This window comes from Simochromis diagramma, unplaced genomic scaffold (assembly GCF_900408965.1).
Source record: "Simochromis diagramma unplaced genomic scaffold, fSimDia1.1 OVJJ01000545.1, whole genome shotgun sequence".
NCBI lineage: Eukaryota > Metazoa > Chordata > Actinopteri > Cichliformes > Cichlidae > Simochromis > Simochromis diagramma.
This window is the reverse complement of record NW_024387371.1, coordinates 1,434,200-1,457,846: the sequence shown is the minus strand read 5'-3', so window position 1 is coordinate 1,457,846 and position 23,647 is coordinate 1,434,200. Positions and strand designations below refer to the sequence as shown.

Genomic DNA, 23,647 nt, shown 5'->3' with positions numbered 1-23,647 from the left:
AGGCATGTTGTCCTCTACACTCTCCTCTTTCTTTCTCTGATTGCCATCTATTTCTGTCAAACACAGATAATGCGTGCTTCAATGACTGATCTTCAAATGGCATAATTGATTGATTTGGAGGTGGGAAGTAAAGAGGACAGACTGTTTAGTTACAAGTCAGTGCTGTGGAGGTGATTTAAGTGAAAATATGTCATATCACTCGATGAGCATTGGTGGCCTGTAACTGATGTGTTGATTTATTGGGAAGGAGCAGTGCTGCACACTCCCTCATTCACAAAGACCCACACACTTACGCAGCAACCCTCATATCTTAGAACTCCATTGTTGCCGTTGATTAATAATCACTTAGTTGAATTTGTCCTAATGTGATGACAGAGGTTGAAAGCTGTGCTCAGGATCATGGCAGGGGCATATCAGCCTTGTCTGGCTGCATTTACAAAAATTGCATGAATGCTGGCTTTATTAATCAAGTGTGAAGAGGGAACAGTGGGGTTCGGGGGAATCTTTATGTGATAAATTCAATAAGCTTGGGGACAGAAGAGACAGTGGCCAACGTGGGAATTGGAGGGAAAAGAAAATTTAACTCACCTGTCTAGCAATGTAGACAGTTTCGGTTTTACATACTGAGGTTTTGAGATATCCATCTCTGAAAAGGTTATTGGTGCTGCTCAAAGTTACGAAAATACAAAAGCGTTCAACAGCAAGCTGTCAATCAGCGAGTCGTCGTCAGTTTTCATCGTGACTATTTTCAACTGAAGTTGACAGTCATGCCAACCAAAAAAAGTCTCTTTGCGTAGTTTTTGGAAACAAAATGGCCAAATCTGAAACTTATTTTAAGAGAAAAACGAAGAGATAAAAAACTTTGTTGAGGTAACACAATTTTTTTTTTTAAAACACCAGCCAAACTATAAATAGTGAAAAAAGGTGGAAATGATTGTCATCTATGAATAAAACACTGCATACTGTTACGTGTTGTTACGTTTGGCTTTTACTGTTACGTGTGTGTGTGTAAAAATAGTTTGTGGGATGTTGACAGATTTTCCAGATGTTACAGCTTTACTGATAAGTTTTTAATGTCGAATTACCTGCTAAAACTCTGATACTATTCCTGATTGTAACTATATAGTTACATAAGCAAATTTAACCAAGCAGTCTTGTTAGCGATATCTTAGTTTTTTGTTGTTTTATTATTGTTTATTTCTTATTTGAGCTATTAATAAATTATTACTATCATTCTATCACAAAGTGTTGCCCACAGTGGCTATGGCATCAAAATAACATTCATTGTACAGTCTGTATCTTAAAATATAAAGCACTTTGAGGCGACTGTTGCCGTGATTTATACAGCAATAGTTTAAAATGAATCTTAATATCTATGTAACCGAAGATGAAAATACACCCGAAGAAGCGGAAATTGTGTCTTCATTCACTACACTGTGGTGTTAGTTTGTTCTTTAATGTCAGGATTGTGTTATTTAATTTCAATATTGTTTACCCAAAGTGAGTTTCTTCTTCTTCACTGCAGCTTTTGCTCACTTTCATTAAGTAAGCTGCATGAGAACTCATAAAATAATAACTCTGGTGAAACTGTTGGGTGTGCAGTTCAGTGACTGCGTGTTTTTCTGAAGTACTGATATTTGTTACTACTCTGTCAATAGTTGTACCTGAAGAGGAATCATTATAATGTATTGCCATATTAATAGTTCATTCTACCCCACTAATGGTAAGAGTGTCCTTTTTAACTTATAGTCTATTTTTGGATAATTTACTGAAATAAAGAATATGTTTATGATATTACAGTATTTTAATTTATGAGGTTATTTATGATAACATTAATGTCTTTTCTCATTTACACACTCATTCTTAGTACTGATGTGATATTGGATATTATTATGCTTAAGTTTTAGAATAATAGTTTATGCAGTGGGGATGTAGGCAGAGAGTGATTTTCCTCTTTGTTTTGTAGTGTTCTGTTTTTCCCCACATTTATCAAATAGATTCATCAACTTTAGTTAGTGGCGGGCATCAAATCAAAGATAGCGATGTGATTGATGAAAACAAAAAGGTTAATTTCTCTCCTTGGTGAAATACTGTGGTTGTGATGTGTAATCTGTCCAGTTTGATGGTGCATAAACATGACAATGTGTGTTACGGTGAGCGTTAATTAACATCTTCATTATACAGTATGTTTTTTATGCTTAATGGAGACCAATGGCAGAGAAGTTGGTGCTGCATTGTCAAAATAATTTAATCAGTAAAATACAAAGTAGATTTATTTTTACATAATATTTTTACTTCCATGTTCTGCATTGTGTTTACGCACGTGATGCTCCAAAAATGTCTCTTTCGCAAAGCTTGCCAAATCAGAAACTAAGTAATGTAAGTAACCTTATGTAAGTCGTTATAAGAGAGCCATTCTAGGATACAAGAAGAAGAAGAGCAGCTGCACAGATTTCTTTAATTTTGGATGACTGCAGGGAATCACTGTTGAAATGCTGTGGCGAACCTTAATATACTTAATATATACTCAGACTCCCCAAAGCCGTCCAGCTTGTGCTTTGTGCAACATTTGGCGCTGTTGGTATTGAAGTCATTTCTATTCAGCTCATCTGCTCTTTCAGTGAACCCTTCATAGGGCACTCATTGAAATACTTGGAAATGTAAAATTTCGACCCTCGTGTGTTATTGGAGGATATGATGTGATTTAAAATTGTTTTTATTTATTTATTTTTTCTTACTTTTGTAAGCTGGGCGATACAGCCTTAAAATTGAATCACAATATTTAAATGAAATTTGCTTTAATATTTCTGACGATATAGAAAAATAATTACTGAACAGCATTTTATTAATGCTTGCAGCTTACAGACACTTTTATATCACATAAAAATGTACATGATGTTATCGCAGACAATATGATATGGCACAGCCCCCTTTTTTTAATATCTTTATGCCGCAAATCAAGGTCAATTATATGATTTCTCACACATTTAATGCAAAATAATTATTATTTAGGAATATTTATCTTTACTGATACTCGCACTTGTCAGAAATATAGCACACAGTGCAGTCCTGTCCAGTCATAGGTAACTGTTTCATAGCACTTGGTGAAACTGCTGTAATGTGGCAGCTTTTTAAGCTCTTTCATAAACACCGAATTAAGCATGTGTATAAATCCAAATACAGCTTGAACTATTCTCTGGCATGGTAGTTGATAGTCTGGCACAGCAACATCCTCTTTTTCCATAAAAGGGAAGATCACAGTTGCAAAAGAAGATTTTTTTTAATCAGTATTGATATCCCACTTTGAAGTGAAACTGTAACAGAAAAGTGCAGATCCACTGAAAACAAAATACATTGACATATAAATCGTAAATATATAACATTAAGTGGTACCACTTAATTTTTTTCCTACACAAAATTTCATCAAAACTATATAAATCCCAATATTGGATTACTAAATCAATTTTAGCTGTACCAAGTCTCACAGCATAAATATACACTAGTATATGCAATATAAGTACGTATAATAAAAACTGCTATAAGGTCATAAAACTTAAGAACGCACACATATTTGACTGTTTGAAAATGTCTATGGGTGAAGTAAACTTCTTACTGTATCACTGTATATTGTTATACCAATCTTTGGCAACATCCAGTGTACTATTAAGCACTACTGTCCAGAGTTATGTGTTATGGCTTACTGAATGCATTTGGTGTATGTCTAAAAATGAACTAGGTGTAAGAATAATAAAAGGCAAAAAAATAAAATAAAAACACATTTTGAGTTTAAAATACTCCAGGCTCATGTTTGTTCAGATCTTTGCTTTTTAACTAGGAGAAAGCCATGTGGTTCTACAACCTCACAGAGAAGCATGGGGAGGCTAATTTTGATGTTAGCATACATGGTTCCCTGCCTAATGAGGGGTTAAAGCTAGCCTTCACAGGAAGCTGACCCAACAAATCTTGACTACTGAAAGTTATTAAAATTGTATAACAACCCATGATGCAATCCACAATTTAAAGAGAAATATAAATGTCATCTTAGATATGCAAGTGAGCCAGGTTATGTTTATTTTTAAACTTTACAAAAAAGCCCACTTTTGATGTAGTGCTGCAATCTAAGAGAGGTCGGTTCATAGTAAAAAAAACATCATAAAGTAGCTTGTTGATAATGATTTTTTTAATATCTAATTAAAGGGATAATGACTAAAAATGCTTGTAGTTATTCATTTGCAGAAACGAGTCTGATAAATTTCCTCTGCTGGTCTCTAAAACAGATTTCCACACACCTGAAAAACTTGCTGATGTTTTTTTTTCATCAGTCTATTTTAAGCAACTAAAAGTGGAATCTATAATTAGCTTTAGTTAAGCAGATATTGCAAAATCACAAGGCTGCACAAGCTTGCCAGACCCCATTTGCACGTTAGAGGGTTAAATAGTGTGTCGATTTGACTTTTTATTTGCAAAGTGATTGTGCAATCCAAATACTGGCATTTGTAACACAGAAATTGTTTTATGTTCTCTGTGTGTGCATGTGTGTGTTTGTGTGTGTGTATGTGAGTCTCAGAGACACACAGAGGAAACCTTCCACCCTGTGGTTGTGCTGCACCGCTGCATCCTGCTTGCTGCTCTCTCAGTTCTGCTGCTTGCATCCGCACCTCAGTGTGTCTTTGTAACAATCCCTTTGACCTCTTTACTCATTATCATCAGTACCATTACCATCAGTATTAGCTACTGCACCTTTCATCATCATTGCTGACATCTATATTATAATCACCAGCAGCGGGCCTCAATAGGGCTATCACCACCATTGTCATCTTTCTCAATATGCTGTTATTATCACTGTCATCATGTTACACGTAATCTTCTGAAATGAAGACAGATGCTGGAATAAACATTCTTGCACCCTAACTGTGTGTCACTGTTGAGCATGCTGCAGGGGCGTTGCGTGTCGTGCAGGAACTGCCTCTCCTCCTCCTTCTGAGGCTTGTTCACCACTTGTGAGCTTCGCGTACTGTTAAGTATGCTGCTAGACATGTGCTCCCGTCTTGCATTGTGTTCGCTGGCAGTTCAGAAACACACCCGTCGTATGTGTTTCTCCTCTGAATATTTCAGAAGGGGGCTGACAAAATGCAGGCAGAAACAGACCGCTGATGACCTCCTTCTCATCGACTCCTTTTTCTCCCTCTCTGCGCCCCCCTCCATACTCCCGCGTAGATCGCACATTCTCTAAGGCTTCCACGGCATTTCTCTGCTGTCCTCATCCTCCTGGTCTCATCACTCTCTTTTCTCTCTTCCCTCCCCCACTGTTTATTGCACCCTTCCCTCCTCGTTCCTCCTTCGCGTTTGAAGTGCGCTCCCCTCTTTCCCAGTCTTCCCCCTATTTTCTTGCATATCTTCCACCATTCTCCCCTTTCATCTCCACTCATTTGCTCCCGTTTCTGACCACCTCTCTTTCTTACCATTTGCCTTCATTCATTTTCTGCCTCATCCCCCCCCCTCTCTCTCCACTGTGATGTACTTTGCCTGCCTGTCTGTCTATTCCATAAAGGGCTGTCTGAGGCCTCTGCTCTGCTAATTCATTCGCTGTGCATCGCCTCACATATCTGCAGGGTTATGCAGACAGACAGATAGAGAAAGAGAGAGAGGAAAGGAGATCTAGAGAGAGAGAGAGAGACAGATGAAAAAAAGGAGGACATGGAAAAGATGTAGTTTTATCTCCAAGAAACAGAAAGCCAGAGCCAGATCCTGTGGTGGTATGTTCCAGAATCACTCTCTCACACACATTATGTACAGCTGTATACAGCCTGCCATGACCTCTTTCTGTGCACTGTACGCTTTGTCACTTGGATGCAATCCTTAACCGCATGGATGCCATTGTCTGTGTTTCTAGAAGAATGCAAAGCATATAGTGTGTTCGTGTGCGCTTCTGTGCCTTATTCCTAATAACTTGTACTGATAAGTTAGTAATTCCGAGTATATTTGGACTATATTCAGTTCAAGTTTTAGAGATAGATGAAGCAGCTTTTTGCAAAATTAAGCTTAGATGTTCACTTAACTTACTTAAGATATGAGTAGACATTAGTTCGTGTTAAATATTGACACTGATAACTTAACACTGCAGACTAACTAGATAACCATAGCTGACTTCTAGGGTTAGCTTGCAACAATGTGGCCCGTTAAAGATGAAAGAAGTAAATTAGCACAAGGTATAAATACTCTGTTCAAGTGAAGACACAATATACTTAAAAATAAAGCCCAATCGATATACGAGTTTTGAAACTGATACCAGTGCAGATATTTGGATTTGGATCTCATATATTGGCTGATGTGTGTATGTGTGTATGCAGTATAGAAATAATCTTACTTTGGTCCATCTAGCTCTGCTCGGATCAGTTGGCTGTTGCCTTTGTGGACACACTATGCAACCACAACACTCATAACATGGTTGAAATGTGTTTGTCCCATTTCGTCTTCTTTGCAGTATCAGTATATTGGCAAAGAGCTACTAACAGTCAGCCTCTAGTAAAAAAATAAAATAATAATAATAATAATATCAACATAAAAACATTATACTGGTATGTGTATGTTAACTGTACTGATCATATAGTACTGGTAAAGTTAGTGTTAGCACTAAATATCATTAAAAAGCATCTAGCATTTTTCATTAAGTAAGACATTCGTCAAAAGTGTGAGTCTCTTTTTGAAAGCTAGGCTGTCCTGTAGTAACTGAAATGTAAGGTTCATTTATATTAAAAATAACTTAACTGGGCAAAACACTAAAATATTCTGCTTGGAATAAAACCAATACTGCAGCTTAGTGCACTAAAAGCTAAAGATCATTAGCGTAATTAAATAGTTAGCGTATCAGTATCCTTAATAGAGCATACAGAAAGTAGGTTATATCAGCTTGCTGCAATTTCACTGATCATTTTCCTCGATTGTCACTTTGGCTGAACCTAAATATACCGCACTAGGAAACAGACAGGGTAAAAGCACTGAAATATCTGACTCATCTCACCGTGATGTTTGTGTCTCCCCGACACCTCTCTCTGTACTGTTCGGTAAAGTTTATGAATGCAGTCCATCTATAAAAATATATTCACAGAAATGCAATTGGAGGAAGAATTAACTTTTCCTTTACTACATACTGTACTCCGTACCACTTTCAAATAGAAGTACTCCCACAAATGCACAGGTATAAAATAAATTCAGCCTAGTTTGTAAAATACTCAATTTATTATAAAAATTGGTCATTACTGCAACCTTGTTGATGTACTATACTTAATAATATGCTGATATTAACACATTTTAACCTAATAGTAGGCAGCACATTTTGGAAAACGAATCTCATTTAAGGCTTATGTAAATCAAATTGAGTATGTTTGTGAAGTAAATTATATAAAAAGACCTGAAGTGAAAATCCTACCTTGTATGTCGTACACTTCATTATTAAAACTGAAACATTTTGCTCGTCAGTGTTTGAGCCACTTGTGATATGAGAAAAAGAATTCTGCAGGCAAATGGAGTGTAGCAGCAGCGAGCCTGGTCCTTCCGTCAGTGAGGCCACACTCTTGGGAGCTCAGTTGGTTTTTCCTGTTAAACTAACTGCAAGAATCTCTATGGCTAGTCAAATGAATGTTACGGTATCATTTGATCTTTTTTTAACAGCAAAAAGAAAGAATGTGATGAAACAATTTTTGGCGTGCTCGTAGCCGCTGCTTTGTAAGGTGTTCTATTTTCTGTGCATTATTCGACTGAGTCAAAAATAGAAACTGATATGTCAGAATGAGACAGTGACAAAGAGCCAGAGGCAAACCAGGAGCACACACACAAACACACACGCACATTTTTTCACCTTGTTCTAGGCAGCATTTTGCTTTCTTATCTCTCATGTCACTCATATGTTGTATCGCGTGCTTTATCCTTCTCCTCTATCTCTGCAGGTTTTCCTTAGCAGACGGTGTGAGCAGAAGAGTTTAAGCTTGAGTAAGGAAGTGAGCAAAACGGAGTGGGTGTCATGGAAAGACAAGGGGGCTCTCAAGACAACCTTACCTACCAAAACCTGCTTCTACTGGGAGCCATTGCAGCAGCGTCTGCTTTCGTGGTCACCATCCTGATCGTCCTTGTCTGCGTCGGCTGCCAAAGGTATGATTTGTGGTCACGTGACATTGAAATGTGGTATAAGTAGGCCGGGGAATAAAATGATGAACGGCCAGTTTTATGATCTTTGCAGCTTCTTGCTTTAGTGCCCTCCCAAATTACTCTCACTATCCCCTCTTTCTTTTATGTGTCTCCGCTTCTTCTGAACTCTTCTCCTCCTTCCTTTCTTTTCACTTCTACATCCTTCCTCTCCATCTCATTTATCCCCTGCTTTGAGCAGAGTGGCGCTAATGAATGTTAATGGCTGCGAGTGTCGGATCAGATGAAATGATGTTTACAGGACACTGACGAGACAGGCCAGAGTCAGAGCAGGATCACGTCATCCCTCTCCAGCAAACTACTCAGCAGGCAAAAGCAATGGGACACCCCACGGTTTACAAAGGATTAGACTCTGAGCCAGGCAGGAGCAATGGAACAGCCTATGACTTTTTTGCCGAGCCCTCAGAGACCAATCAGAGGCACTGCAGTTTTGTTGCTATGGTATACAAAGACAAGCATGTGGAGAGAACCTCGTTTGTTTTATGAAAACATAACTGCAGTAGTGTTAAATTGTAAAGAAGATGTAAGCTTCTGATTTTTAAGATGTAAGGTTCTTTTAAATTCCAAAGATTGCAGTGGATCTGACTTTATGCCTTCACGTCATTTTTACCTTAAACCCTTCTGCTGTGCCATGTTATTATGAAAAGCTCCAAGGGGAGCTCTCTTCTCGTGGTTTCCTTGGGCAATGATGGCCATATGTTTGAACAAAAGATTTCCAGCTTACTAGAGGAGATAATATCTAGCTCCAGTGACATGGATCTGCCACAACTTCCCGTGGCACCTTTTATATTCAGATTTATTTTAAGCGACTTGCATAATAAGAAGGTGCAGTGTATGGTTTCTGCACCTGTTTGCAGCGCTCTGTTTTGCAGCACAGCAGTAAGAGCTCAGATCTCAGAGATGGGGGTAGAACTGTTGTCACATTTGCACCTGCACCTAGGAGCTCTTGTCTTCTCGTCACACTCTCAGCCATATCAACTGTTTCCTATAGATACAGCCTCCGGGGATCCACAGTGCACTCCATACATTTGCTTCACGAGGTTAATGCTAGAGGAAAGTAACGTGAAATTGCAAAGAGAATCGGCACAAAGCAAACAACATATTAATAATTGTGAGCTTGCCTGCTCTTATCTTGAAAAACAAATTGCAGTGAAGGTCATTCTCCACTTTGGCAAAAAAGCCTGAGTCACGCTCGTTCAATGTTTTACTGGGCTCTTGTTATCAACCGAGGACTTTTATGCCCTAACCAGAGTTGGATGCTGATAGTATCTATCTGCTCTGAGTGTGTGTATATTCTCTTTCTGTCCACTGGCTTCTGTTGACCTTCTTCACTTTGATTTTGTGTCAGGAAAAGCAAAAGCAAGCACCCTCCGGCCGGGGAGAAAGGGACGTCTGTAAATATGGTGAGACATCTTTTCATTATTCTATCTTTTCCTCCCTTCTTCGTTTCCTCTCTCCACTTCTCTATCTGCCACTGCTCTTTTTCCTCTAAGCTAAGTACAGATGCACATGCATACGTTTGCATGTTTTACGTCTGTATTAACAAGTCCATGTGTGCACGACAGCAGGGTACCCTTCGCCACCCAAAACTCAACTCCATGAGTAAATCTGACACCAGGCTCCATGAGATCAATCGCTTTCCCTGCAATGGAAACTGTAAGTGGTGGCTAACAGCTCTTAAGTGACAATAAATGATATACTACAATAAGCCGTTACACTGTTTCAGCCATGACACAACCATCTCCTTCCGCTTCTCCCTCATCTTTCTCTTTTGCGCAGCTGTTAGTAAGAGCCGTCCAGCTAGTATGGACCTCCTGCTTCTCCACAGTCGCCGCTCCCAGACGGATCTGAGGCCCTCCCACGGCCGACAGCTCCCCCAGATCCCCACCAGTCCACAGAGATCTGGCCAGGGGGGAGAAGGGGAAACGGGAGGGGAAGGGGGAGGCGGAGGAGGAGGAGGAGGCGAAGCAAGAGATCACACCTACACTGAGGTGGGCCTACGCAATAACCCCACCCCTACCCACTACCTGGATGATGGCCTATATGAAAGCGTAGGTGTCCGGGAAGGCCCAAAAGTACCCTCTGCCCCACCAACCACATCAGCCAACGCTCCAGCTATAGCCAGGGCTCCTCAAAGCCCCTCTACTCATGCCAGCGGAGCTCGGAGTGGAAACGGGCACGGAAACGTACGTACATGCATTTTAAATAGCTGTAAATATAAAGCAACTTGCTCACGAGCAATCATGCATTCATATACATTTCTCCGAAAAACATCTGGGGAGGTACATGCACTAAACGGTTTAACAGCAGCTATTAGTCACGTGAAATAAAATGTGCCACACAAGAACCAGTATTACAACTAAAATCACTGTTTGTTTGCATATAGATGGCTTGCATCATTGCCTTGTTCATGCAACATTAGCTTAGGGTGCTTTGCATGTAATTTTTGTGTGTCTGTGTGTGTTTTTGGATGGTTGACGCTAATAATTTTAGGCAATGCTTACATGTTTTCTCTGTTCCCATTTTATATTTTTTACTCCCAGGGTGGCAGAGGGAATGACACTATTAATGGACCAATGACGGGACGAGGTAATGGAGCAAGTGGGGTCAGTAGGTCACCTCTCTCTTCTGTGAATTCCCTGGCTGTTCAAGATCCATCTTTAGCCGAGTATGCATCTATACGAAAGTTTAGAAAGGTAATTACATCGATTTGTTTTTATCAGTGTTTTAAGCTGGTATCTTTTAAAATTAAAGAGGTGGCGTTTCCCTCATTAAAGCTATGAGTAGGGAACTATTCTAAGTCAGTTTAGTATAAGGAGTAAATCTTTAATCATTTACCTGCATTCACTTTAAAACCTCCAGCAAGCCCAACCTGAGGTAATAAAAGGACACAGATTCAGCTGTACATTCATGTATCTTGTTACCTACTGTGACTAATGGAAACTTTTTTTTTAATGTATTTATGGTGGGTACTAGGTGATAGGTGATGTTTTTGTCATGTCACATGATGTTGTTTCTACAGAAGTATGTGTTTGCGTGACACTAATCAGTCAGGAAAAAGGGTAGCAGATTGTTAGTGATATGATCAGTGGTGGTTAAAGTATCGCACTGTAGTAATGTTAAGTAGTGGAGGTTGTGCAAGTAAGAAAACACACTAACTAAAAATTGGTGTAATTCATTGAGTAAAGAAGTTCGCTTTCAATCTTTTACACTGCTTTTTAAAATCGTCTATTATATTAAAAACTTTTATTAAAACTGCACATAATGTTTTCAATGATGATTCAAAACCTCAAGGTTGACAAGATAAACAGGAAGGAAAACAACGGCGCCGACAGCCAGTCAGACAGCCAATCGAGCGTGAGCGATTCACCCTCTGCTGGTCCTCCTCCACTACATCGCAGTCAAGAGTTTCCACGGAAACAACTGGAGCCATTTCACCTTCACTCCTTCCCAAAGGTAGAGAAATTATTGAATCAGAATGCTCTATGCGACCCATCATAACGCCCAACTATCCACCCACTTCTCCAAACTGTAAGGCTGTCTGATTACCACCAGGGGGCACTGTCCACAAACAAACAGCTTTCTAAAATCAGATTGAAGATTAGTATTCTTGGATTGCTAAAAAAATTTGAAACAACAGCAGAAGTGATCACGTTCACCACATCACTGACCTCAATAAGTTCTGTTTTTATTGTTTTGTATCCTATCTTAATTGTATTTGTTTTATTAAAATTGTTGCATGTGCCAGTTGGGATGTATTCATAAACACCTATGAGCATGGGGATGGCTATTACTGTGTTTTTAAGGAGATTTATTTAAGGGTGTTTAAAAAATGCATGTGCAAGTGTGACTCTTTCCCTCCTTTGCACTTTGCTGTGCAGCGCAGTAATATTGAGTAAAGGGTGGTAAAATAGATTATGTAAGAGTTTGGCAGGCTGCCCAGCTTTGTGTGTATGTGTGTGTGTGTATATATATATTTAATATATATGTCCTGTTGAATCTATCAGCAAGTCTGTCTAGAAACGGCTAACAGGTAGCCAGCAGCCAGAGTGGGAATAAATATTGTTCACATATTGAAGCCATTTACTCTGCCCAGGCCTCTATTACTCACTCTGACTGAGGAACAGGAGGAACATATAAAAGTTTAATCATCCTTGATCACATGTGTACACACCACTACATGATTTCTAATTGGTTTTTCATCACCAGTAGTTACTGCGTCCATTTTAGTGTTAGTCTCCCACGCGTCTTTTGTTTCTTAGCATAGAAACAAATAGAATGGCATTGTTCACATAATTTGATCGAATCTATGCAACTGTGAATTCAGTTGTAGGAATTGAAGTTTAAGAAGGTCCTGTAATTTTGTAAAACACAGATTTTTCTTAGCTGTTTTCCCTAAACTCTTGCTAAAATCGCCTCTACCGGCAGAGTTAAATGGAGGTTGTGTTTTCGGAGGCATTGTCTGTGTGTCAGTGGGTCTGCCTGTCTGTCAGCAGGATGTCTTTGACTGAAGGGATTTGCATAAAAGCTTGTGGAAGAGTTGGCCATACAACAAGGAGAAACTGATTAACTCACTCCAGATAGAATCCATTGCTTGGCACTAGTTTACACCTCTAAAGCATTTTTCAAAAATAACTATACAGCTTATTTTGAAATAGAATTGTTTTTCAAAAGCCTGTTATTTGTTACATGTTGTGAGATGTACTTTTTGCAGCGCTTAAAGATTGTAAATGCAATATTTGCCTGAGCTCTTACTTTGATTTTTCCTAACAGGAAGCAGTGTTCATGGGCAATGGGGAACAGTACATCTGGAAGCCTCCAGAGGACAACGACATCATCACCTTGCACCCACCTCCACATCACCCACCTGGGGAGAATGAACAGGGACACCCATCGCCTCCAGCTGCAAAGGAGGTAGTATGTGTGTCTGTGTATGTGGTGGGAGCTGAGGGAGGGACTACTAAAAAGTAAGGGCTACAAGAAGATGGATAGATAGACAGGTTTCTGATTACTGCTGTGTTTACCGAAGGGGGCGCCCATCTGATATGGCATGCCGTCATAGTACTGCTGCCCTGTGACCTGCCTGTCATACAAGGTTTCTGCTTACAGGCAAAGGTTACGTGACATGGATCCAACACCCTGCTTGCGTAAACCCTGACCCTAATCTCCAGCCCCTCCCCCCACTCATCTATCTGCCTTGAAAGTATGAGCAGACAGATCAGACATGAGTATTGCTTGCCCTGAAATAATTAATAATCTCTTCACATTCATGGAGATGCTTGTTATATGCTAGATTTTGGTTGTTGTTTTTTTTCGCTTCATCAATCCAAGACCATGACCTCGACTGGGATGTATATATATGTCAGCATATGTCTGGTGGGGGAAGGAGGAAACCTGCGCTTTGCCAGTCATGTCAGATACTCCACCGCATGCGTTTCTGCAGAGCAACGCCACCCCCACTTTTCCACTCTCGGTCCCCTGTCTCATCTTTTCTCTCTGCTGGATACAGAATGAAGTGCTGAGAGAATTGCAAGTTGTGTAGGAAATTCTGTTATGCCCGAGGGGCTGGGGGAGTCAGTCCAGCTAGATGGACAGGCATTCCCGAAATAGACCCCTGTCTATAATTAGTCTGTGTTTAACACAACTTCTCTTTTTCCATTCCATTCACCAATCTTTTCTATCATCTTCAACAGGCCAGGGATAGTTTCTGTGCAGTAATAGTTTCTTAATTTTGACAACAAAATAAAACTTTCTTGCATTAAGGATGAGGAAAAAAGGATGAACTAAAATAAAGTATGGTTGTATCCATATTGTCTATCTGTAGGCATGTTCAGAACAGTAGAGCAGCAGTCCTGACAAGTTTAAAGCTACTGCTAAGTTTCTTGTCTACGCCTGTGTTGAGCCACACAATGCTGTTGAATGCTGTATTTGGAGACGAAGAGGTTACGTGTCCACCGTTTGGCTTCACTTTAACTCCTCTTTTTGCAAATCAGACTGATACATAGAGCAGCTGGCCTTGAATGCATCCTGCTATCTCTTTTTCTTTTTTTTGTCTTTTACAGACTTTTCTCTCTTTTTAGCGGCTGTTTTTCTGTTTTCAGTTGCCCTAACATGCCCATATACTTTGTATCCTCTAGAGTTTGTCAGTTACAGTCGTCGAAAGGTGTTAGATTTCCACTCCCGACTAAATCTCCTCCTCTTTTCTGGCGCTCTCTTCTTCTGCTCCACTCCATTTGTGGCTATTAGGAGGCGCTGCCTTCCCCAACCAATCGCATTGCATGAAACATGTCTTACCAGATGAATATCAACTGCTAGAAGACTGTTTGGAAACTTGCGCCATATCTGCTATTCATAAAGTTGATCACACACAGATGCATCATGCATATGGCTGTTTCCACTGCAAATCAGCAAATGCAGAAAATAAATTTGTGACTTAGCGAAGCCTCGGTCTAAGCAGAGTGTTCAAGCAATGCCAGAAACATAACAAAAAGGAGTACTGGGTGAGGAAGGAGAAAAGAAAACATACAATGTGCAGGCTTCCTCAACAGCTGCAGATACGAAGCCCAGTTTTGAAATCCCCATCATCTTGTGACTTCCTTCCTCTGCAGCAGAGCTGCAAATTCTGTGTGCACACGTGTGCATACGCTTGCACATACACACACACAGGCACACACACACACACACACACACCACATTGGCTGCACACACTTACACCATACGCTAGGGTCTTTGTTTATCCAAAAAGGTCACAAAAGAGAGATTTGCGGGGGGAGGGAGTGTGCATCGCTTGAAATCTCTCAGAGATAGAACCAACAAACAGAAGAGAGAGAGAAAGATTTAGAGACAGTGAAAGTGATTTACACTTAAAGTGTATTTCAAAGGGACGGTAAATATGTAAGACATATAAATGCAAGGTGAGCACACGCACAAAGAGCACTGTCTCTGTGTTCTCAGGTTTCAGTTGTTTGGGAGTGCACAAAAACAAGACTAATCTTGCTCCGCGTGTGAGCGTGTACATGTCTTTGTGTGTGTGTTTGTGTGTGGGGGTGGACACAAGAGTTTGCATAGCCAGTGTTTCTCAGGGCCAGTAGATCAGAGCTGCTGGCCTGGCTGTGAACACGGAAGGTAAACAAGACCATGTCCCACAATCCTCTGCTCTTATGCTTCTATTGTGGGGAATTCTGATAAACCAGTGTTGTGACCTCTGGTATTTCTGTGTCAAAATTGCATAAGACCTCACACATGGCCTTAAGTGGCAAATTCTAGATGTCCGATTTTCTCATTCGGACATCTGCGTATGCAGTATGAGCTCACTCATACTGCATATGCAGTCATGCTGCACGCACATGCAGAGCACGAAAAAAAAAAATGCACATAAGCAAATAAGACGAGAACAAAGTCCATTAATGAGCACAAAGCTTTTTTATTTTTTTACTTTTTTTTTTTTTGCAAGTTGGCTGTGATCCAGCTCTTTCACACTATACTTCTGTTGCCAAAGCAGTCGTGGTGAAACTTTAACAGGTTCGTCCACTGCACAGTTAATGCTGCCTCTCGGCCTAGAACTTAACGGACTGATAACATAGTTTACTCTTTCTTATCCTGCCCTGTAAGAAAAAAAAAAAAAAAAAAAAAAAAATAGGTCAGGTCACAGCGCAGAGCTCTGTCAACACATGCACAAACTGTTGCATACGTACACAGTCCAGGCTCAGACAACTATTATTTGTCTGAGCCTGTAGTATATATAAAACGACTTATTCACAAATTATACCTTTATATCTGGAATGCGTACAGAGGTGGACAAAAACGGGTAATTACAAAAATATTGGAGCTACATAAAGATAACTCAGAAACTGGGAAAGAGGTGACTATTTAAATGCCAGTGCAAGTGTGGTTACAGACTTTCACCGACACATAGCTTCTATTTAAGGAGCTGTCATCAGTGGACTACAGGATAGAGTTGTAGCGCAGCGTTATTAACTAACAACTTCTTCCTTCTCCTACTGTGTGTGTTCTCAGATTGCAGACACCTACTCTATCGTATGTAAAACCCAGAAAAAGAAACCTCCTATGGAACACAATGGAGCCAAGACCCTCCCACGATCCTTTGGTGGAGATAGAGGAAACATGGGTTCTCGGGGCCGAGGTAGGGGAGTCCAGAGCCAAGCACGTTCGCAGGAGGAACCCTGCTACGAGCCTGTAGGAGACAGGTCCTGGTCTTCCCCAGTGGCTGAGTCAGACCCTGCATACGCGACTATCGACCCACACCGGAAACGTGAGCAAGGGGGAACCAATAACAGCACAGCTGGGGGTAGTGCCACTCTGAAGAGAAAGAAGCAGCAGCAGCAGCAGCAGGCAACACCAGCAGCACCTCAGGCCTCAGGACCAAGCACCCTTCCTACTAGAGGCCTGCCTGGTGGGGAAAACTTCTATGAGACCATCAGTGATGTGAAACAAGGGGGCAACAGCACTACCACCATCTTTACTTTCAATGATGGCATGGAGATGTATGTCACAGGCCTGTAGCTGACTGACAGGCAAAAGGGCCCAGAACCCACTGGTATAGAGTCTGGAGATTTTCCTGTTTACAGAACAACAGGTTGCTGTACATAGACACAAGGCCCTCTATAGTAAAACAACATGAGGATCCATTTTGTGTTGAAATCAGGTACAAACAGGGTCTTTATCCAGGTTCAGACTTCCTTTGATTGGTCTGTACTTAAGAACCAGCCTAAGCCTAGTCCAGCCCAAATATGGACTAAAATCATTTGAAAAAACAAACAAACAAACAAATAAAACTGGGATAGAGATCTTCAATCTGCTGTGTCACTCACCATACTCACCTGTTTGTGCAACATTTTCCATAATATCTTTATTTTTATATGAAAACTCTTTAAAGCGTATGTGGTGTAACTCACAACCTCAGAAGAACACACTTATATATATATATATTATACTCTGTCCTGAGTATAATAAAATATAATATAAAGAAATGTGCATGCATTGTGCAACTAAAAACAGATAAAAATAGTAGTAGCAGTGAAACTGGCTATATTGTACAAGGAATGTGAGGCACACTGTAACGTATTGTCCACAGTATACACACACAAACACACAAAGACACATGTACACGCCTCCTCTTAAGCACATGGATGTCACAGAGATTTGCGGTGCTATCTCTCCCTAAAATAAACACTCGAAACAGGTTTTCATTGTGCGCCGACCTGTTGCCTGGAAGACGCGATTGAGGTGTTGTGTCCAAATACTGGCTTATGATTTGTAGACCTGTTTAAATGTGAAGGATGTTGTCCTCAGAAATTATCCAACCCAAGCTTTTTAGCAGTTTTTGGTAATAGCCCACTTAATAATCATGACGCATATGTTTGGCTCGATAGTGTAACCTCCACTTGAATGAAGAGATTAGCTAAAAATCCACCTAAATTTGACATCTGTAGCTAGAGGCATGTTGACACACCCCAACACACACACCCACACATGCACACATATTTGGCAGTGATGCAGGGAAAAGTGATCAGGTCAGGGGTATTGAATGGCTTGTGCAAGAATCTCCCAAGAGTCATATGGATGATAGATTTCACAATGCAAGACTTTTACAGTATTATTGTGAATACAGAGAGAAAAATATTTTCAAAAAAAAGAGGAAGTGAAAGAGTGTCCAAAATAATACAGGATGCTTCATCATGCGCAGTTAATGTCATATCTTTTGGGCACTGTAAACATCTGATTTTATGACCATTGTAATTTAGCGCTGGACAGCTGCAGGACTGCTGGGCTTATTTGTGCATTATTGTGCCGTAAAGAGCACAGCTCTGATTCGTTTTCTGGACTTAAGTTAAACCCAGAGCTCCCGGTAGCTTACCAGATTTAAGTCTTGTGGTTGAAATAGCAACAGAAGTCTTGGACTCCAAGGAAAATAAAGAGCTGGGCATAAAAATGACCAGCGAGTGTCTTTTGGAAGTTTGCCCCTCTCCCCACCCATGTCTCCAGCCTCTGTCCTGAGTTTGCTTCCATTATAAACAATGTCTTTCCCATGTAGCTGTGGGGAAACATTGAAGAAAAAAAAGGAACAGAGGGGAAAAAACAAAATATTTGAGGCTTAATAAATGGGCATAAAGATATGAAGTGAAGAGGGATACAAACTTGCTCGCTGGCTGAGAGTAAAAAGATGTATTTGATCTCACTGTGAGACCAAATGCAGAGAGAAGACAGGTTTAGTAAGGTTAGTAAATTAAATGAATAATGTCAGAAAGTATGTAAAAACAAATGCACTCTGTATTTTAATGCACTGTTTATTTTTTCTTACCTACTGACAATTCTATTGGTTGAATAGCTCATACCACTGCCATAAAAACAGTATGTTTATGTTGTTGGTGCAATATTTCCTGCTTGGTCAAAAAAAAAGTGCATGCTTTAATATATCGAGATGAAAAATATTGTGGTACTTAACTGATCTTGTTTGTTAATCTTTTCTGTTGTACTTTTGTTTTTCTTTTTTGCCATGTGACTCAAAGCAGTTTTTCCAAAGCAACAACTTGGAGGAGCAAAGCAGAGCAAGAGAGCTAACAGGGAGGAGCCGCTGGGAGTTTAGGGTAGAGCTGTGTTTATTCTCTGCTCTGGGGGAGCAAGAAAGTGTCATGTTGAGGGGGTGGGGGGTGAGGGTGCACACGCAGTATAAAGCTGGATGAGGCTCACTGCAAATGGACACAGACCCACAGGACACTCCTCCTCCTCTTTCTCCTCTAGTGTGTGCACAGAGAGCAACATTCAACCATGTGCTTCTCCAGTTTAGGGGAGGAAGCACATTTTGCTTACATTTGGTCAGCTCTTGCATAATGCTCCCTTTTCCAGCTGTGTTCATTCTATAATACAGACCTCTTTTTCCTTAGCTTCACCTTCCTCCCTCGCTGTGCAGGTGAGGTGTTTGATGTGCTATTCTGAGGGACTGGGAGCGAAATGGAGGTTGAGGAAGGGGGCAGAGGCTGTGGGTCACGCCAACCCCAGTCCGATATCAACAATGCACCCTCGGCTCAACTATTGTCTAATGTGAGAAATGGCCAACAGCTGAGACGCTTAACAAGCTCCGTTGAAGCTTCCCTTAAACAATGCCGGCTGGAAGCCGCTATCGCACTTAATCCTTTTTCTTTGGCTGTCACCTAATGTGTCACATTTCCTTTATCCCGAGAGGAAAAAAAAGCACTGATGGATATGTTTGGTTGTTATACACACATCGAGACAGATGTTCATTGCACAAATACAGTATGATGATGTAAATGTGTAAAATACACTGTTGCTGTTCTGATGTTGTTGCAATGTAACATACAGTATACATTTGTTGAAAAAAAAGAGATGGTTGTCACAGACACATTGTACTTTGTGGATGCAAAATCTTTCATGCTTTCCATGCAGATACAGACCCTGTTTCTTAATTGTCTTCTTATATAAATATGGGCCAATACTGCTGTGACAGCTGTAGCCAATGTTGTATGTTCCTAAAGCACAGGTTTTAGTTTCAAAATAATTCATATATTAAAATATAGTGTGACAGTGCAGATACTGTATGCAGAAGATTGTAATGTTTTATATTAACCTTCATAAAATATTAAAGTGAGTTTTTACTTTTCTAATAAAGTGGCACATCAGAAAGTGTTTGTTTTGCCTGTAGTTTCATTGCTTTGTGACAGCTTTCAAACTACACCTGGTTCCTGCTCTGCAGCGGCCTCTCATTTGAAAGTGCAGCTTACAAGAAAATGCTTTTTTGTGTGAGAAATTAAGCAATACAGCAGGAACAGCTGGGAGGTGTACTGTATCGTTCAATAACAGGAGCTATGCTAAATGAAGAAAGGTTGCTGAAATCTTTTTTTTTCCTTTCCGACCACACTCAAAAGGCATTTTATAAAAAGGAAGCAGACACATGGACGACATATAAAAATAGAGGAATCGGTGAAATATGACCTGAAACCTCTCGTGCAATGCAGTGCAAGTCAAGCTTACGCAGATTTGAATTAATCACCATAAATCTGTACCTTGCTTCTGCAAATGACCTTATTTACTGCAGTGAGTTGCAGTGTTTCATGCTACTGTGTCCGGACGGTGTTAGTTTTCCAAAATGCTAACTTTTGAATTAGCATACATTTCCCCAATAATGCAGGCCAAGTCACTTATAAGGAGAAAGCAGTGTATGCATTTTTTCTATAATAACTTGCCTACAATAAGAAGTTCAGGTGTAATAGTTTGCAACTCGCTAAAGTGCCATTTGAATTGCAAAATTATAAATGCGCAGTTAGCCGCTGAGGCCTGCACGCTGTTTTTCCTGTACTCTCTCGACCTCGCCTCCCTCGCAGACCGGCTCAGCGTCGACAGACACCGGCCGGTAAACTGAGAACACGCCCCTCTCTCTCTTCCACCCACAGTACTTAGCTTCGAAAAAAATGTTATTGACAGAGTGAAACTAGCCAATCACCTGCAGCTTTGCGGTGGACGCGTGCCAGAATGTAATGTTTATATATGCAGAGCACCAATAGGAGTGGAGCAGAGGGGGCGTGGCAGCCGTTTGGAGGAAAGAGGCAAAACAATCTTTTATCCTCCTGACCGGGCGGCTTTTTGGGGCAGCGGCGGCGGCGGCAGTGGTAGAAAACTTTACATGTAGGCTAGGATATAAGTAAAGACACAGACAGTTCCCATCAACTTGCGACAATCCTAATAAATGTATCTGACTCCAGCAATTTGCACTAAAATTTCTAGAAAGCTGGTTTTCTTTCTCCTGCTCGCCTTGTCTGAATATGGAGTCCAAATATATTGTGGAGAAGTCGTCGGTTGGGACAGGAGCTGGCGGTGCGGACTTTAACTGTCGGACCGGCCGCTCGGTGCTCCGCGACACCCGGGTCCCCTCGGTGGAAAAAACCGGTTCCATGTCGGCGTACACAAACGGGGCCGTGCCGTACAAAAACGTAATGGACGGCGGCTCGGCGGCGGAGATTAAAAGCGAGAGGACCCCTCTAAAAGGGAACGGGCTGTCTCTGGGTGGTCGGCTGTTGAACGACGTGGAAAAAGTAAGTGCAGTTGAGATGTTTTACGCGTGTGCGCACGACTCCATTAGCCGGTAAAGTCCCTTCATATACCCGAGTTACCGCTCAAGATAATATCGCCCACGTAATGTTAGCATGTCTGCAAGCTGTGTGACTTCAAAGTTTTGACATTTTACGCCATTTTCATGTGCTGTTATTACGTTTTAACGGTTGCGACTGTGAGGCTTATACGTCACTACTGTGTCGTTATTTTTAAATAACTTTTAAGCGCCCGTTATTTCAATTCCTGCCCGTACCTATCATTATTAACTCCATCGTACTGTAACCGCTTTTAATGGCGGCTCACTCTTTGCAAAGTTTACAGAAAAGGGGGCAGGGACGTCAAACTACAAGCCCAACCCCCCTCCCCCATAACTTAAGGGTGAAGCTACAGTTTGGGCTTCCTGGCGACATGGGAAGGCCCAACTCTAACTACACATACGCCACGGACTTAACAGTAAAGACACGTGATATATTGTTGTTGTTGTTGTTGTTGTTGTTGTTTGCGTCGGCCTTGTACTTGCATTGTGTGTGCCTGTATTTAAATTGTGAGCCTTTATGCAGACAGCAAATAAATCTCATAATAAATATGCCAGTTACTCACGATATTAAAACCACGACATCAACTTATCAAAATAATCTCCTCACAATGTAGCACTGCTGGGAAATACTGGGTCCTGCCATTCATATGAATGCGGCTCTGACACTTGTTGCCGGCTGGAGCATTTTTGCAGACCAAGCACACCCCGTAACAGTATGGGCCCTCCCCGGCTGCAGCAGCTTCTCTTTAGCAGGATAGTGCACCCTGCTACCAAATTCCCAAGATCGCAATCTGATTGTCCCAGCAGAACAAGCCAGAGCCACAGGAGCCCCACCCCACAACCCACAAAACCCAATGGATACTCTGCATCCCAGTGGCAGACACCATAGGACAATCCCAGAGGTCTGGTGTCCGTGGCCATGCCCTTATTTCTGTCACCTCAGATTTAAAAACTTTTTTAAATCTGAAAAAAGCATGTGGAAAGCAGTTCTGGACTGCCAAAGTATATTTGTAACATTTTATAAAGTTAGTGGTTAATCAGTTATATATAACACAATGAGGCATATAGTTACTTTTACACTGTACGTGCTAGTTATTTTCATATATTATCATGTAATATTCAATAGAGTTTCCATTTGCATCGCAGAATACACAAAACTGGACACTGGACCTGGCAGTTATGTGTATTTAGCAGATTTACACAGCTACTTTTCTAGATTTGTGTTGTTTTGTAATTTAGGTGGCAGGAACAGAAATGATAACCATATTCTAACCCAGGATTGCTTCTGTTCTGGTTGGTTCAGCAGCGTTCATGTCCAGTGGAGAGGACAATAACCTTGGGTTTATTAAGTGAGAGGAAGGAAAAATTAAAGAAGTTGCTATTTAAGGCAAACGGTTACACTAAAAAACAGCATACCCTGGCTTGTACCCATATGTATATATATATATAAAATCAGAGAAAAACAGTAATGCTCAGTTAGATAAGAACTTAATGGTATTGCTAGACTTAATGTTTTTAATCGAGGCCTGATTGTAACAGAGATAAACTCACTGTAATTTTTTCTTGCTGCATTTTCTAGAATGGCCTGTTGGACCAAAAAGACACAGGTTCTACGGGGATCCTGAAAAGAGCAAGCCCCACTCACTGCCTGGGTGTAAACGGGCAGTTGCCAGGTGGCTTTATGCATTTGGACATCAGAAACCCCGGGAAGCAGCCAGACCCAACCAGCAACTTCAGAGTAGCGCAAGGGCAGATCCTATCACAGACAGAGAGATATTCCCTCTCATCATCCCACATCCCTGTCCCCAGAAACAGGTATGGAGAGGCTGATGTCATCTATAGTCATGGACACTTGGTGAATCTTTGGTTTTCTTTTCTCTAGTGTTCCTTGTTGCATGAAAGAGAACTTCAAGAAATATAGTTATCTGATGTGTTTCCTACTTTTATCTTTGCATTCATTCACAAGCTTGGGCATATGTGAATAGATTGTAGCTATAGATTTATGCAGCACATTGTAAACAATCAAACTAGATTTTGTGCTCTTACCTCTATTAAGCCCCCATCCCACTACTAGTTTGGCACTGAATGTGTGGTGATAAAAGTGTTGCAGGCAGTTTTCATGCACAGCTCTGGACTTCTGTTCCTTGCCAATGCTTCGACATCTGGCTAAAACTGTACAGTGGTTTGGGCATGAATGGTGTGGGGGCGTGCTGGTTAACTGACTGCATGTTTGGTATTTCATCCAGAATGGTTTCGAAACTCATCTTAAAAGAGCCAAAGCTTTATGAGGGCCAGGATTGCTCAAGCGCTTGACCAAGTGAA

At 40.9% G+C, this 23,647-nt stretch overlaps 2 protein-coding genes across 6 annotated transcripts in view; both read left to right on the top strand.

The window, feature by feature from the left end:
• Nucleotides 1-19,866, top strand: part of LOC120719245 — a 43,119-nt gene extending 23,253 nt beyond the window's left edge. For 2 of the 3 annotated variants that reach the window (XM_040008315.1, XM_040008314.1), the window contains 8 exons: nt 7,947-8,148; nt 9,551-9,605; nt 9,768-9,858; nt 9,982-10,388; nt 10,746-10,898; nt 11,497-11,658; nt 12,976-13,116; nt 16,219-19,866. In XM_040008315.1, the coding sequence (XP_039864249.1) occupies nt 8,021-8,148; nt 9,551-9,605; nt 9,768-9,858; nt 9,982-10,388; nt 10,746-10,898; nt 11,497-11,658; nt 12,976-13,116; nt 16,219-16,725 (1,644 nt within the window). In that variant the 5' untranslated portion in view covers nt 7,947-8,020 and the 3' untranslated portion in view covers nt 16,726-19,866. The remainder of the gene's footprint in view (nt 1-7,946; nt 8,149-9,550; nt 9,606-9,767; nt 9,859-9,981; nt 10,389-10,745; nt 10,899-11,496; nt 11,659-12,975; nt 13,117-16,218) is intronic. The other variant, XM_040008316.1, reaches the window with a different exon arrangement.
• Nucleotides 19,867-20,783: 917 nt separating this feature from the next.
• The window catches only part of si:rp71-79p20.2 (zinc finger protein 704), a 39,164-nt gene continuing 36,300 nt past the window's right edge, over nt 20,784-23,647 (top strand). The window contains exons 1-2 of one of the 3 annotated variants that reach the window (XM_040008317.1): nt 20,784-21,269; nt 22,905-23,140. In XM_040008317.1, the coding sequence (XP_039864251.1) occupies nt 21,000-21,269; nt 22,905-23,140 (506 nt within the window). In that variant the 5' untranslated portion in view covers nt 20,784-20,999. Of the gene's footprint in view, nt 21,270-21,294; nt 22,228-22,904; nt 23,141-23,647 lie in introns of those variants that run through there. The other 2 variants (XM_040008318.1, XM_040008319.1) reach the window with 2 other exon arrangements.